General features: G+C 55.6%; 2 protein-coding genes across 12 annotated transcripts in view; one reads left to right on the top strand and one right to left on the bottom strand.

The window, feature by feature from the left end:
• ADAMTSL2 (ADAMTS like 2) overlaps positions 1-11702 on the top strand; it is a 28838-nt gene extending 17136 nt beyond the window's left edge. For 9 of the 10 annotated variants that reach the window (XM_072883232.1, XM_072883231.1, XM_072883238.1 and 6 more), the window contains 7 exons: positions 1565-1691; positions 3925-4138; positions 6258-6413; positions 7717-7887; positions 8025-8201; positions 9384-9528; positions 10807-11702. In XM_072883232.1, coding sequence (XP_072739333.1) covers positions 1565-1691; positions 3925-4138; positions 6258-6413; positions 7717-7887; positions 8025-8201; positions 9384-9528; positions 10807-10925 — 1109 coding nt within the window. In that variant the 3' untranslated portion in view covers positions 10926-11702. The remainder of the gene's footprint in view (positions 1-1564; positions 1692-3924; positions 4139-6257; positions 6414-7716; positions 7888-8024; positions 8202-9383; positions 9529-10806) is intronic. The other variant, XM_072883239.1, reaches the window with a different exon arrangement.
• A 532-nt stretch (positions 11703-12234) lies between these two features.
• FAM163B (family with sequence similarity 163 member B) overlaps positions 12235-14847 on the bottom strand; it is a 29145-nt gene continuing 26532 nt past the window's right edge. For both annotated transcript variants that reach the window (XM_072883131.1, XM_072883132.1), the window contains exon 3: positions 12235-14812. In XM_072883131.1, coding sequence (XP_072739232.1) covers positions 14423-14812 — 390 coding nt within the window. In that variant the 3' untranslated portion in view covers positions 12235-14422. The remainder of the gene's footprint in view (positions 14813-14847) is intronic.

The raw sequence follows: 14847 nt of genomic DNA, 5'->3' as shown, positions 1-14847 counted from the left end.
AGTCTCAGCATATTGCCTCCTTTTTTTTTCCTTCCTCCCCTTTTTGACTGTTCAGAGGGGTTTGAAAAGCTCAGCTGCTTCCCCACAGAGTGAAATTTTGAAGATTGTTCAGCTCTGGCAGGAAACAAAATAGCATTTGGCTTTTTGATTTTGTTTTGTTTCTCCCACTCCTTCTACCCTGGAGCCTGATCTCGGCTGCGAGGGTGTAAATCTGGAACAGCGACGTAGATGCCAGGGATATCAAAACCGAGCTTGTATTCTTTTTGCATAAATTCCCCCTTTTTCACCCCCAAAAAGCTTCAAGCCACCTGATCTCTCTCCTCCTTTACTCCTTGGTTAGGGGGTCCTGGCCCCTGCGAGCCCATCACTTGCGATGAAGCATGCGTGTGGGTCGTGTGCTCGCCTGCTCCGCTCCCCAGTGGCACCGTCCCTGAAATAATCCAGATCCTGCGGTGCTTCTGGAATTAGAAAGAAGGAAAAAAAGGGGAGAGAGGAGATTGCAATCGAAGGGACACCTCTTAAAGGAGCAAATGCAAGGATTTTATTTTTTAAGCATTTGTTCTTGTCCAGCAGACACATGCCTGCAGCGTGCCGGCAGCAGGAGCTTCGCAAGCTGTCCCTTTCCCTGGGATCTTGTCAGCCACGTGTTCTGGGACGTTTTTAACTTCTTTAATCCCCTCTGAACAAATTTCCCCCTTGACCGGGCTAGGCTGCTCTGCCCTGGCTTGCAGCTAGCAGAGAGAGGTTTTACTTAAATTTCTCCTTTCTCATTGCCTTTTCTTCATGACATATCGCAGAGAAGCAATACCATGTCAAGAGCTGTAGATCTTTTTTAGTTTCATGTAAACCATATGTTCCTGAGAGCTGCAATTCTTGTTACCTGTAGCCAGAGCAGCCTCCTGGTCCCCAGCCAGGTCCCAGAATGGACTTCACAACATTTACTCTGGCACGGCAGGCTGCGGGGGAAAAGGTCTCGGTCTGACGACACTGGCTGCCTGTGCTTTCGGTGGGGGAACAGGAGGGGCAGGTGCCTCCTTGCAAAGCCCCCGGGAGCGCTTCCTTGGCCCGGAGTGCTGGGTGCATCTGGGGGACAACGGGGCACAAATGGGGTGTAATGCATATAGAGAGAGTGGGTGGATGGAGCGGGTTGGGGACCATTATCTGTCGCCTCCACCCACGAGCCCGGCAGGGTGGGAGCTGATGGCTGTGAGGCAGAGGGAGCTGCCGAGCAGACTCGTTGCCCTGAGCGTTTCCTATAAAAATGTGTTAGTCATATATTGATCTTGGTGGCAAGCCCTGGCAGGGGTGGCCGTGCCCGCCTTCGGAGCCAGCCAAACTCAGCCGCGCTGCCCGCGTTGGCTGGGTGGCTGCTGCGATCCTCCCCTCCCGGCAGCGTCCACCCCGTGGGCCAGAAAGTCCAGCTTGCTGCTTTCCATCGGGAGGAAGTTTTGGAAAATGCAGCTCAAAAAAAAAAACCAAAACAAAACAAAAAAAAAGAGAAGAGTTTGGATGTCAAAATCACCAAGCGTCCTCTGTTGTGTGTATGTATTCTCTTTGAAACTAGGAGTGATGTCCACATATGCTATGTGTGTTCGCTATGATGGGATCGAAGTGGATGATACGTACTGTGATGCCATGACCCGTCCCGAGCCCGTCCATGAGTTCTGTGCTGGGAGAGAGTGCCAGCCAAGGTACCACCTCGACAGGGTGCTCCTGGGGGGCTCCGCCGTGGAAAATATTTGAGGGGGGGGTCGGTGTGGATTTGGGGGGATGGCCCATAGCAGGGATGGCCCATAGCACCCCCGTCCCTCCTCCCCCAGCTGCATCTGCCCAGGCTGCACCGGGACCCAGCAAGACTTTCCTCCTGAGTGCTTTAGCTCAAGCTGCCAGATTAAAACTTCCATAAATCCTGGCAGAGTTTACATCTGTGTCTCCCAGCAAGTCCGGCTTCTAACAACACAGGCAGTATCCTGCCCTGGCCAGCGCGTGGAGGAACATGTGCGTGAATTGGGCGGGGGGGCCAGGCTTGCAAACTGTGCCACGGATCCAGCCCTCTGGTCCCTTCAGCGTCCTAAACATCGCTGAGGGTTGCAAGAGCTGGTGCAGAGGGGAACCCGTGCTGGAAGTGCTGCAGAAGGTTTCCCGTCTGATCCAGCTCTTTATCCGAGAAGCGTGGCTACAGTCCAGAGCCAGGCTGTACGGCTCGGGGCACCTCCGCTGCTGGTTTGTAACGCGGGACGTGCCTGTTGGAAGGTTTGCAAGTAACAGCAGTTATGAGCAGGACAGACGGGTGTCTGTCGAAGGGAGGAGGACTTGTGGTGGTGTCAGACTACGGACAGGGCAGAGGGAGAAGTAAAGCGATCTGGTGCTTGCCCTGGAATGGTGTCACTCGTGAACAGTGCAAAGCAAGACTAGAGTGATGCCAGGGACCAGGTATGGCACCTGGTCCCTGGAGAGTGCTTGCTTTCACCTTGGGTAATTGTGAAGGAGGACGGGGGAGGAAAATAGGTGCCCTTTGCAGTGTAAGATCTTGTTGAACCTTGCACATTAAGGCTGAAAGCCAGGGCAGGCTGTAATTGAGGCAAGAAGAGTGTGGGGAGGTGGATGGTGCTACTGCTGGGAACATACCTGCCCTGTAGACACCATGGGAACTTTAATCTCTATTTGCATTAACTTTATAATTTTTTAGCACGAGTATTAGGGCTATTTTCATGCTTAGATTATCCCACTGGTCTTTTATAAAGCTGCCCCTCCTTGTAGTTGTGCTGTTCCAGCTCCATGGGCTTGCACTGTGAGAGAGAAGAGCTGCTCTGTGATTTACCGGTGATTACAGCTCAGCGGTGGGTAAACCAAGGAGCTGCCAGGAACTCCGACGGGGCAGCCGGGCACGTTCGCTAGCACTCAGGCAGACGGGATGCTGCTTGGGCTGGCAAAGCCTTTCCAACAGAAAGTGCCAAGAGAATTTTGCCTTACCTGGATGGGAAAGACCTTGGTTTCATCTTTCTTCTGAGTTTAGGTGGCGCCTCTAAATGTGTGACATCTCCCTACAGCTGCTTGTTGTGCCTGGAGCCCCATGCAGGACACGGGGCTGGCGTGCAGCCGGGGGATGTGGCTCTCCTGCTCGGAGAGCGGTGGCAGCGGGTGGCCCTGGGGGTGCGTGGGGCAGCTGCATGTCCAGAGGAGTTGTGATTTCTGATTCATTTAGGTTTTTACATTTTTTTTAGATTATTCTTTAATTCAGAATTATTATAATGTTACTGTACTGTAAAAATATCGAAATTTTATGTCTTTTCCCTTGGTTTACAAGCTACTCTCCTCTTGCAATGTCAGGACAGTAGTGGCAGGGGACAGTAAGGGGCAGGCAGGGTCTCAGGCCAGATCCCAGCTCTTCCAGCCCATCGCGTGAGGTTAGCAGAGTTAGACTGATGGTGGTACATGAACGTCTGTCTCACTGGGGCACAAACAGCTTTGTGTGACATTATTGCTGGAATTTGCAAGGTGATGGATGGTCATGTCCTCTCTGTCCTTTAGCTGATCAGGAAAAAAAAGAGTGGGCAAGTGTGGGCAAAAAGCATGGCAGAGAGACATGCCGGCACACGCGGGGTTGCAGCCGGGAGCGTGCAGCCTGCGGGTGACAAACGCTGAGCAGCGCGCGCACCGGTCCGTGCCGCACCGCGTCGGCACCTTCTTCCTCTTGTCAATCTGATTTTAGCATCCGCTGCTGCGGGCATGAACTCAGGTCTGCTGGGTGAAACCGCTGCCCGTTAATACATCCCATCTCGTGGGAAAACCTCTGGCACGCTGGCAGCCTGACTAGAGCTCATCCCTATTGCAGCTGTCTCCCTCCAGCCGCGAGCAGGCAGGGTTTTCCCGTGGGATGCTCCAGCCCAGGTCCAGGCGTGACGGCCTCTCTTGCCTCCGCAGGTGGGAGACGAGCAGCTGGAGCGAGTGCTCCCGTACCTGCGGGGAGGGCTACCAGTTCCGCATCGTCCGCTGCTGGAAGATGATCTCTCCGGGGTTCGACAGCTCCGTTTACAGTGACCTCTGCGAGTCTGCTGACATCACCCGGCCGGACGAGCGCAAGGTCTGCAAGAACCCAGCCTGCGGGCCCCAGTGGGAGATGTCGGAGTGGTCCGAGGTAGGTCCCCAGGGACTGCTGGCCTGGCAGCGCTGAGGGCGAGCACATGTGCCTGCACTTTTCCATGCCTTTTCCCACTGAAACTCATTCGTGGCCATCAGAGACTCTGCCTTGTAGGACACTGGCTGCAGCCGCTGCATGTGAACCAACATATACCAGTAATTTTTTTTTTTTTTTTCCCTAAAATGAAGCCTTGGGTTCCCTCCAGGAGGGGGAGGTCACCACCATCGGTCACTCATGGGGTCTTTGACCGCATGCAAGGTGCTGGCATTGCCTGCTGAGATAGGGCAGGAGCCCGCAGCTGAGATCCTCCCATCACTACTTGCTCGGCAGCCTCTTCGCCCCGCAGTACAACGCGGCAGGGAGGAGATCCCACCTCACACGTGAATTACGTTCCCATAAACTTCCCTTCGTCACCTCCCGATTTCACTGCACCACATGGAGAATTAAACCTTTTCCTAGCTGTGCCTTAAGCAGATCCCTAAAGCAGTTGGGAGGTGGTTTGGGGCGGTGTGGTGCTGCTTTTGCTTTAGCTTGTCGGTTTGCTCGGGAAAACCTGTGAAAGGATTTGTGCCCCTGAAATCATTTCCAGGCGCGGCCAGCGCGCCGGCATGTCACTTGCGAACGTAAATCCATGGAAACGACCAAACCAGTGCCGCTTCCTCGGGGAGCCAGGGCTGGCCTCTGAGCTTGGGTGGCTCGGGAGCCAGTCCCCTGGCTGCCACCGGTGTTGCACTGGATTGATGCTCGTGGTGCAGGCTCGGCTCGCAGTGAACATATAAAACACGTGGAGGGGTATAAGTATGCCCCCATGCATTGCTAGAAAACAGCCCTGCCTCTTCAATATCTTCTGGAAGCAGGCGTGCATGGGGAGAGTGAGACTTCGGGTCTGTACCCGTCTCCAAGCTCGCCCAGGGTGCCACCGCCAGCCCCCCACGATGGTGATGGCTGCGTGTGGAGTGTGGCATTTGTGCCCCGGAGCCTGCACGCTCATTGACTCTCTGCAAAGGAGCAAATGTCGTTCCTGCTCCCAAATCAAGCCCAGACACCTTCTAAGCAAGAGCAGACAGCTCCGAGCCAAGCGGTCTGCAGGTGCGAACCTGTCCCACGGTTTAAACCACGAGGGATCAGACTCTTCCTCCTGGGAGGCTCCCAAAACGCTTCTTGGTCATAATTTAAATGTCTCTTTTCCTCTTCAAGCTGGGGTGAGTCGTTTCCCTCAAGCCGATGGAGGGGCTAGTGTGTTCCCTGGTGTTGCAGGATGTTTTGACTTTCCCAGCTGGGTAGAGAGGAGCTCCCAGTGCACGTGCTGGTGCGTTATTTTGACTGGCGTAGCAAACCAGAGTGGCTTATTTTACAGAAATCTGTATTCTCCTCCAGCATGTGTCAGGGACAGATTGCTTGAGACAGTCCTGGAGTAGTTTGTTCTTAGCCAGCAGCAAAGCTAATCTCATTTGGATCCCATCTGAAGCAGGGTGCCAAGTTGGCTGGGGAAATAGGCATAAAAAAAAAAGCACATTTCAGGGATCTGAGGATTAACATATCAGCGCGGTGCGTCTGAGCGCTGTGCTGTTGACACTTTTCCCTGCTTTACGTTATGCATGGAGCAAATGTGTGTATGTGAGACTGTAGTAACTCAAATCCAGTTCTAAATAATGTCACGGGGCTGCGCGGTGCCAAATTTATCCACAGCATAAAAATCTCAGTTGTGCGGCTTGGGGAAAACATTCTCCAAAGAGGTGGAAAGGAGCTGGCTGTTCCTGGGAAGGAGGCGAGGGAGATCTCACCCTGTCTCAAAGTGCCAGCTAAAACTTTTCAGCCCTGATCAGGTATTTTTGGTGCCTTGGGTTTTCACCTTCTGGCATCTGGCATCGCCCGGCGGAGAGCTTGCACCGCACCCGGGCAGGATACAGCCCTCCAGCACCTTAACCTGACTGCTGAAGCTGTGGAGGGGTTTTGGGGAAGAGGGGTGGCTTTGCTACTGATTGTTTTACAGACAGTCACCTATGCGTTGTCAGTGTGTGGTTTTAGAGTTTCATGTTAAAAATGTAAAAACAACCAACCAAACCAGAAAGCAGGAGCTCCTGCTGACGCTGTCCCCTCTGTCCCCTCCCGGCAGTGCTCAGCCCGGTGCGGAGAGCGGAGCGTGGTGACACGGGACATCCGCTGCTCAGAGGACGAGAAGCTGTGCGATGCCAGCGCCCGGCCCCTGGCCGAGAAGAACTGCACCGGACCACCCTGCGACCGGCAGTGGACCGTCTCCGACTGGGGACCGGTGAGACCCTGGGGTGGCTGGCTGAGTGGCCATCGTGACCTGTTGCGGCTGGCCCTGCTTGCAGGCTTGCTTGTGTCTCCGGTGCTGGGAGTTTTGGGGTCAGACTCATCCTCCCCGGCAGCTCCCAGCTCCAACAGACCCGCAGCCAGCCCGCACCCGGAGCCGACCTCCACACGATTTGGCCGCTTGGGCTTTCCTAGTCCCCACGTCACCTCAAGTCTCTGTCTCGTCACCAGGACTTGCCCGCCAGCGCGGCCACGCTGGGTCACCCTGACCGGCCGCCCCGGCTCTGTGCCCGTGGCAGCGCTGGGGTCTGATGGCGTTTGTGGGCACTGAGCTCTCCTCTTCGCAAGGCTCCTCCTTGCGCAGGGCAGGGATGAGCTGCCGGATGGGCTCCGGCACTGGGGGTGATCCAGCATCCTGGGGGTCCCACGGCTCCCTGGGACGGGGTGCAGGCGGGGTTAAACCCCGAGAGACCTGGCTGAGGGCCTTAGTGGGTGTCAAAAGCCCTGTCTGTCTGCTCCACAGTGTACCTTGACAATGCTGCTCCATGCCCAGAAAATGAACCTTTTCCCTTTTTTTCCCCCCCGAACCTTTTCCCTTTTTTTCCCCCCCGAACCTTTTCCCTTTTTTTCCCCCCCGAACCTTTTCCCATTTTTTTTTCCCCTGAACCTTTTCCCTTTTCTTCTCCCCCCGCCCTTCCCTTCCTGCACAATCCTGCTACAGAGACCCCCTCCATCCCAAGCCATCCCAAGCTATTTTTACCCAGGTTTTGATACATTAGCATCAGCTAAAAATAAGTAGTTTCCATGGCAGCAGCGGCGCTGTGAAACACCGTACGTCCCTGCAAGAGCGGCTGCAAAAGAGCCGGGGAGCACTCGCTGGCTCCGCCGGCACTCAGGGCAGTGCTTGCCTGGCCCTTTGTGGGGGGAGGAATATTTGCAGCCACTTGCTTGGTCCCCTTTGCCTTGACCTCTTCGAGAGCCACCCCAGGGTTTCCTGCTCATGGTGCTTCCCCTCCTGCCCGGCCCGAGGAGATGCTGAGTTTGCTCAGCACCAGCATGATGGGGCTGCAGGATGGGTTGGCTGCAGCAGGGCTGCCCAGGGGAAGATGTGCTGAGCTTCCCTGCAGCTATTTTAAGCTGAGCCCCAATGATCCCTCCGTGATTTGGGGAAGGTGGGGTTGGGAAGGCAGCTGAGCCCCACAGAGGCATCTCGGTCCCTGTCGCCGGGATGGGGATGGAGCCGGAGCCATGCTGCCTTCCTTGCCGCTGACTGCCCGCTCTGCCCGGTGTGGTTTCAGTGCAGCGGCGGCTGCGGGCAGGGCAGGATGATCCGGCACGTGTACTGCAAAACCAGCGACGGGCGGGTGGTGCCGGAGTCGCAGTGCAACCTGGAGACGAAGCCGCTGGCCATCCATCCCTGCGGGGACAAGAACTGCCCCTCGCACTGGCTGGCGCAGGACTGGGAGCGGGTAAGTGCAGCCCCCCCTGGGCCGGGGGGTGCTTGGAGCGGGGGCTTGGGTTTGGGGGGTAATGGAGAAGGGGTGCCCTGCAGGGGGGTTGGACGGGGGTGCGTGGGTCTCAGCCGGCCACGCTTGTGCCCCCGCAGTGCAACACCACGTGCGGCCGGGGCGTGAAGAAGAGGATCGTGCTCTGCCTGGAGATCGTCAATGGCAAGATCAAGACTCGCAACCCCGCCGACTGCGACGTCACCAAAAAGCCCGTGGAGGAGACGACGTGCTTTGAGCGGCCGTGCTTCAAATGGTACACGACCCCCTGGTCGGAGGTGAGCGGGGAGGGGGCCGAGGGCAGCTTGGGGGATCTGTGGGGGGAAAATACCCTTCCTTCGACATGCGCTTGCCCTGAGCCTGTGGTGCCCCGTCCCCTCGTACCAAGGGCCACACCACCTGCAAAATAACCCAAGGAGATGGGCAAAGCTCTGCAGGCTGCCGCCCCGAGGCAGCACCCAGGGGGGCCCTTTCGCTGCACTAGCGGCTCGGGGCAGAGCGCCTGCCATGCCACGGTGCAATTGGGACTGGCTGTGCTCAGGGAGAAGAGGAATGAGAGGAGGTGTTTGGGGTCAGCTTTGGCTTTTTTACTTTCTCTTTTTTTTTTTTTTTTTCCCCTTCTTCCCCTCTTACCCTGCAGCTGCTGGTGGGGTGTGCATGGAGCCTGTGGGATGACTGCCCCGGGGATGCAGAGGCTGGGGATGCAGAGGCTGGGGATGCAGAGGCTGGGGATGCAGAGGCTGGGGATGCAGAGGCTGGGGATGCAGAGGCTGGGGATGCAGTTTGCCCCAGCACTCTGCATGGTCTGCAAAGGCAGCCAGGGCTCGGTGGCTGTGGGGATGAGCCCAGCGAGTGTGGGTGAGGAGCTATGAAGGGCTGCGGCCAGTGCCCTGCAAGCCCTCCCTGATGCAGCCCTCCTCATCCGTGCTCCAGGCGCCTCGTTTTGTTTAGTCTTGCAAACCGTTGTTGCAGCCTATAATTAGCCAAAGCAGCCCTGCTGTAATCCCAGCCTGACGAGGCATCCAAAGGGCAGCAGGCAGCAAGCACCGGGCCCAGCAGCGGCTCTGCAAACCCACGCCTGGGGTGCTGGTGAAGGGTCCCGCGGCCTCGGGGGGCTGCAGCCACCCTGGTGCCACGGAGCAGCGTATGGACTGGGCCAGCTCGTTCATGGCCCTTTGCAAAGGGCAGCAGGAGGAGGGAGGATCGCAGTGCCAGGGGATGGGAGCGCATCCACACGTCCCTGGGCAGAGGCTGCTGCAGGCGGCTGATCTTGCTGGCAGCAAAGATGGAGCAAGAGGCCAGCGGTGCAGGGCTGAGACATTCAGCCGGGGGAAGAGTTCACCCCCCTGCCCTGACATCTTCAGCAAACATTTTTTAAAAATTTTTTTTAGCAGGTTCATGCTTAGCACAGACCCCTGCGACATCAGGGTCTTGCCTCATCCCCTCTCTCTGTTCCCCAGTGCACGAAAACCTGCGGCATCGGCGTGAGGATGCGGGACGTGAAGTGCTACCAAGGGAAGGACATCGTCCGGGGCTGCGACCCACTGGTGAAGCCAGTGGGCAAACAGACCTGCGACCTGCAGCCCTGCCCCACGGAGCCCCCAGGTGAGCCCCACCACCGGCAGCACCCCTTAGGCTTTATTTTTCCCCGATCACCCCCAAGCAGCACCGCCTGGCATCTTAGCTTCCGCCAGCCCCCAAGCTGATAGTCATCCCAGGGAGGACGTAAAGGGAACAGCTCTCCCTCTGTGCCCAAGTAATGGGGCACTATGGACTCGCTATTCTGGAGGTAACCCCATTAAATTAAGGGGAGAGTTAAAAGAAGCATGCTCTGACCTTAAGATAAAAGGGAGCTTTGGAGAGCTGACTCGAGTGCTGCTTCTGTGTGATTCCAGCTAACGTCTAGGAAGTTTTGTCTGTGCCATTATTTTAATGATTTTTGGTCTCCAAATGTGCTGCAGGATTTGTAACTATCTCATTATCTGACTCGTCTGCTGGCTCAAAGCCCCTATGATCTTTAGTGAACACGCCGTTCTAATTCTTTAATAGGATTTGGGAATAAGGACCGTGTGGGAGAAAAGCATGAAAATGGGAGACAGATTTGGGGCTGGCTCCTGGCTCGGCTCTGGACCCGCTGGGTGCCCTTGGCTGGCCTTTCCGGCAGGGTCGGGGATGCGACACGGTGCTTGCGAGGTGCCTCATGGCCCCCTTGTAGCAAGCTGCCTGCCCTAGGAGCAGCCTGGTTTCATGTGTCCTATGGATTTTAAGCAAAATTATATATATATAACTGTAAATCCTATGGGTTTGAAGCAACATAGTGCTCTGAAGGGAGCTGGGAGAGCTTCACAGTGGTTTCTGCCCTGCTCCCTCTCTCCAGCAGCTTACTTGCCCCAAACTCCTGCTGTAATGCTGCTGGATTCCTGTTCCCTTTCTCACATAGCATTTTTGGGGCAGGAATTGTGAGTGTGTTGGGTCACCCTGTGCCCTACCGTGGGAGGCCCTTGGCTTGGGGGCAGCTCAGTGCCAGGCTCCCTTGGTGGCTCCAGCAATCCCTGGGCAGCTCCGTTTCGCAGGGAAGAGCTTGAGTTTTGGGGCTGGGACCAAATACGACTCCCCAGGCCAGGCTAGGTGTGATGAAATGGGTCAGCCTTCTCATGCCTTTGCTTAGGTTGACAATGATATTTATGGAGAAGCTCCATGGTGTTTTCCAGGGGATGCTCTGCCAGATATTGGGGAGGTGGCAGTTGCAGCCGGGGTGACGTGTTGCACAGCCCATGGTGTTTAGGGCAGGCTGCGTACGGGGGAAAAATGAGCTCATGAGCTTGCAACGGTTTATTTTCTCTTTCTTTTCCACATGGGTGCCTTTTGCCTTCTCTCCCCCAGACGACAGCTGCCAGGACCAAGCAGGAACCAACTGCGCTTTGGCCATCAAAGTCAACCTGTGCAGCCACTGGTACTACAGCAAAGCCTGCTGCCGCTCCTGCCGCGTGCCCCACTCCTAGTGCCCGGCAGCGCCCGCGGCACGCGCCGGGCCGGCACCCCGGGCTGCGCCTCCCTTAGCAAGGGCTCTGTATACCATTTAGTAAGCGCTACACATCCCACAGACTGGTGTTAAGGATGCTTTGGGGTTGATTCCCCCCCCCCCCCGATGCAGAACTACTCTCCTTGTCCCTCTCCCGTGTAGAGGAACGGTGCCGGCATGGCTCGGCTGCAAAGCCGCTACCGCTGTGCATTGGGAGCCCTCGTTATCAGAGCTGTACATAAAGTCGTGTATATTTGATTCCCCCGAACTGCAGACACATGCCCGTGTTTCACAAGGTCTTGTCCTTTGGTTTCTTTCCTCTAATGCAAGTTTGGGGTTGACGATGGGAAGGCGTGAACTCTGTGAAGTGCAAGTTTCCCTTCGCAAAGGGCGTTAGTGCCTCTCTCCTAATTTATCCCTGAGACCTGCGCTCTCTCGTTGGCTGCATTTAACGTGGTGGGAAGCTGATTTTCGTTTACTAAATGAACTCAAGCCCAAGCCCTTTTTTTGTAATATGTAGGTGTATACTTTTTCAGAGAATTTTATCTTATAATCAAATGTTAGTTCCATAGTCCTTACAACCCCCCCGTAATGCTGACATATTGTATATAATATGGAAACATAACTGCACTTTATATCACAAAAAAGACGTGCTCTTTTTTAATATATTTGTTTACAGACAGTGAACTTTATCCATATAATCATTAATTTGTACTCATATGTATATTTTAATAAAGTTGTCATATTTATGGTGGTATCTTGTTTTATTCTCCAGTTTGTAGTGGGCGTTTGCCCCGTGTGCTGGGAACACTGGAGTTGGGGCTATGAACTTGCTGGTGCCTGGGGAGGGCAGAGCAGCTCTAAGTCTGGGAATCGCGGCTGCTTGGACAGTGATGCAAGGAACAGTCCAGCAGCGGGGGAGCTGGGGATTTTGGGATGGTTGCCCTGGGTTAGGGGCTCTTTGGGGTTATGTGTGTGGCTTTAGGAACTGCAGCCCTGAAGCTTCTCAGGAGCTTGCAAGGAAAGAGGTTTGGTACGGTGCCAGCAAGCAAAGGGCCTTTCCGTGCTCCCAAGGGCGGTTATCACTCCATGTTTCTGCGGGCGTGACTCGCCGAGGCCGGGCCCGACGCTCTTTAGCATCCCCCGTACTGGTGCGTGCACCCCAATTACTGCTGCATTGCTCCCCTCAGCAGCAGGGAAACCCCTGCACCTGGGTGAAAGCTTTGCAAACACCACCCGGCGTTTGAAGATGCAGGGACGAAAAGGCCAGCCTCAAAACCCATGTCAAAGTAGTTTATTTCTTTTGTTTGTTTGTTTGTTTTTTGTTTTTTTTCTTTCCCCCCTCTGTGATTCCCAAAGTTCTGTACAACAGATCACCAGGTGAAGGTGATCAACCAACCGTTTGCTTAGTTTCCAAGCTACATGGGAAGGAAAAATGGAAAAAAAAAAAAAAAAAGAAGAACGGAAGGCTGGCGAGAGAAGTACGGTCACGAGAGATGCAAAGAAGAGGAGGGCTCGATGCACTGAAACAAACCCCGGTAAGAACTATACACAGGAGCGTGGCCACAGTGGATGCCGTCCCCCCGGAGCAGAGGCATCGTGCTCCCGGGACGTGGCACCGCAGGGACCAAGCCCAGAATATTAAACATGTATGAAACCAAACCCAGCCCCCCCGCCCCAAACAGAAACCCCCGAGAAAGTCAAAGATACTCATTTGCAAAGACTGACTTGTACTTCAAAAGATTTCCTGTGGAATTAAAAGCCCTCGCGGTTAAAAGTAAAATATCCAGCTGGGCTGCAAAGAGTGTTTGTGAGCCGATGGGGCTGAAGCAACAGCTTTTTCTTCCCATCACATCTTTAAGAAGGAAAGCTGACCCAGAGCACAGCGCTGAGGCCACTAGAGTCTCTTTGCAGCCAGTCCATCCTCCGCTGCGGCTGAGCCAGCCGTCCCCGAGTCCAGCGCAATGCTTTTAACCTGAATAATGCACAATCCAGGAGAAAGAGGGTGTTTTGTCAGACGAACCGTGAGTATTGCAGGGTTGGAGGGGAGGAATCAAGACAGCCAGGAGAAACCAGAGCATGAGAGTCCCCGCATAGGCACTGCTGCGATGAGTGATTCCTCCTCCCAAAGCACTGAATTAACCAAACAGCTCCTTTGCAGCACGTTTAGCCCAGAGGGACACGCTCGGCGGCCGGCTCCACGCCTGCTGCTCTGCCAGCGCAGCCCTGGCCGGATCCACGGTGGCCGGCGGAGCTGGGGCAGAGCCGGTGCCGCAGCCCTGGCCAGGCTGCCCAGCCATGGGAAATGGCATGGTGAAAAATGCAAGAGGTGGCTTTGCCTAAATCTAAAGGGTTTTGACACATTCCTGGATGGAGAGAAGATGTCATGGCCTTTTTTTTAAATGAAAAAAACCCCAAATGCATGTTAAAATGTGCATGCAGGGAGGGGTGGGCACATACATGGTCACGCTCTTGCTCACCCAGCACGCAGAGCCCTCGATTAGAAATCGTGTATGGCATTATTCGGAGCGGGGACAGTCATTAGTCCGAGAGGGGTGGCGACAGGTATATTCCTCCATCCGAAACCACACCGTGTGTTATTTCCATGGCCAGGTAATGCAATGGGTTTGCAACCCCCCACCCAAGCCCACCTCCATCAGGGGGGCTGTGGGGCCGCTCCAGGGGCTCCGGGGCAGGGACAGGCTGTGTACCCACCAGCCATCCTAACCCAGAGAATAACCCTAACCCTGGGTTATAACCCAGCCCATCCTAACCCTGGTCATTTATTCCTTGTCACCCGGGAATAAATGACCAACTTGAGGAGTGAGACAGCCTGGGAACAGGGCAGGGCTGTGCACACACACACACACACACACACACACGCGCACGGCTGCAGCGTGGAGCGGGTGGCAGAAGGGTGGGCATTAGCAGCCCTGCTCTGCTATGGGACCATGGGGTGCGTGTATTTTGTGTGTGTGTGTGTGTGTGTGCGCACACTAGGGCCAGGAGCCGTCGGCTGCAGCGTGCCCCCACGACATGGCAGCAGATGCCCACTGACGTACAGCACGAGCCATTTTGCAGCCAGCCCTGTGCCCCATTACTTGCTTGTCGTCACTCGGCGCTCCAGCTGAATGGGGGGTGGGGCTGGGGGTGGTGTTTACTCCATATAAAAGGACGCACAATATCAAAATCCCCTTTATAAAAGAAAAAAAAATGCAACGCAGCACTAGAAAACCTAGCGTTCCAGCTGCAACTGTCCTCCCCCTCGCTCGCCTTTCGGTTATTTTTTTGCTACCCCTTTACATTGCCATTTAGCACGTCACTGCCTACAGAACGTAGCAATACATTAAATTTTTTTCCTTCTTTCTTTTTCAAAACGCTTCCATGAATTTCAAAAAGTTCTCCCCGCTGTTACAAGCCCCATCAGCAGCGGCGAAGCGCGATGTGATGCTCCGGGCTGGGTGGGCAGCCGGTGCCTCAGACGTCGGTGCTTATGCTGCGGCTACGGGAGAAAGCTTCCCGCATGGCCGAGAGCCGGTTGGGGTTGAGCGCCTGCAGGTTGGCCACGCTCACGGGCAGGTCGAGATCTTCCTGGCTCACCGTCTTGTAGCTCACCCGGTCGCCCCCATTGTGCAGCTCCTCGGGGGGCTCCTGCAGGAAGAAGGTGGGGGGCTCGTACGGCGTGCAGCTGGGGCAGCTGGGCCGGCTCGGTGCCGGCTTCTTGCCGAAGGGTGACGAGGCGTAGAGGGACGGGCCGTTGGTCAGCACTACGTTGCGGTTGCAGTGGAGCGGCGGGATGTGGGAGTGCACGGCGAAGTCGGGCTCCTCCTCGTCCTCCTCGGACTCATCCTTCTTGCAGCAGTAGTACTGAAACGGGATGGCCCCGCGGGGCCGGGGCTCAG

Source organism: Ciconia boyciana, chromosome 18 (genome assembly GCF_034638445.1).
Source record: "Ciconia boyciana chromosome 18, ASM3463844v1, whole genome shotgun sequence".
NCBI classification, from domain to species: Eukaryota; Metazoa; Chordata; class Aves; order Ciconiiformes; family Ciconiidae; genus Ciconia; species Ciconia boyciana.
This window is presented reverse-complemented; position numbering and strand designations above follow the sequence as displayed.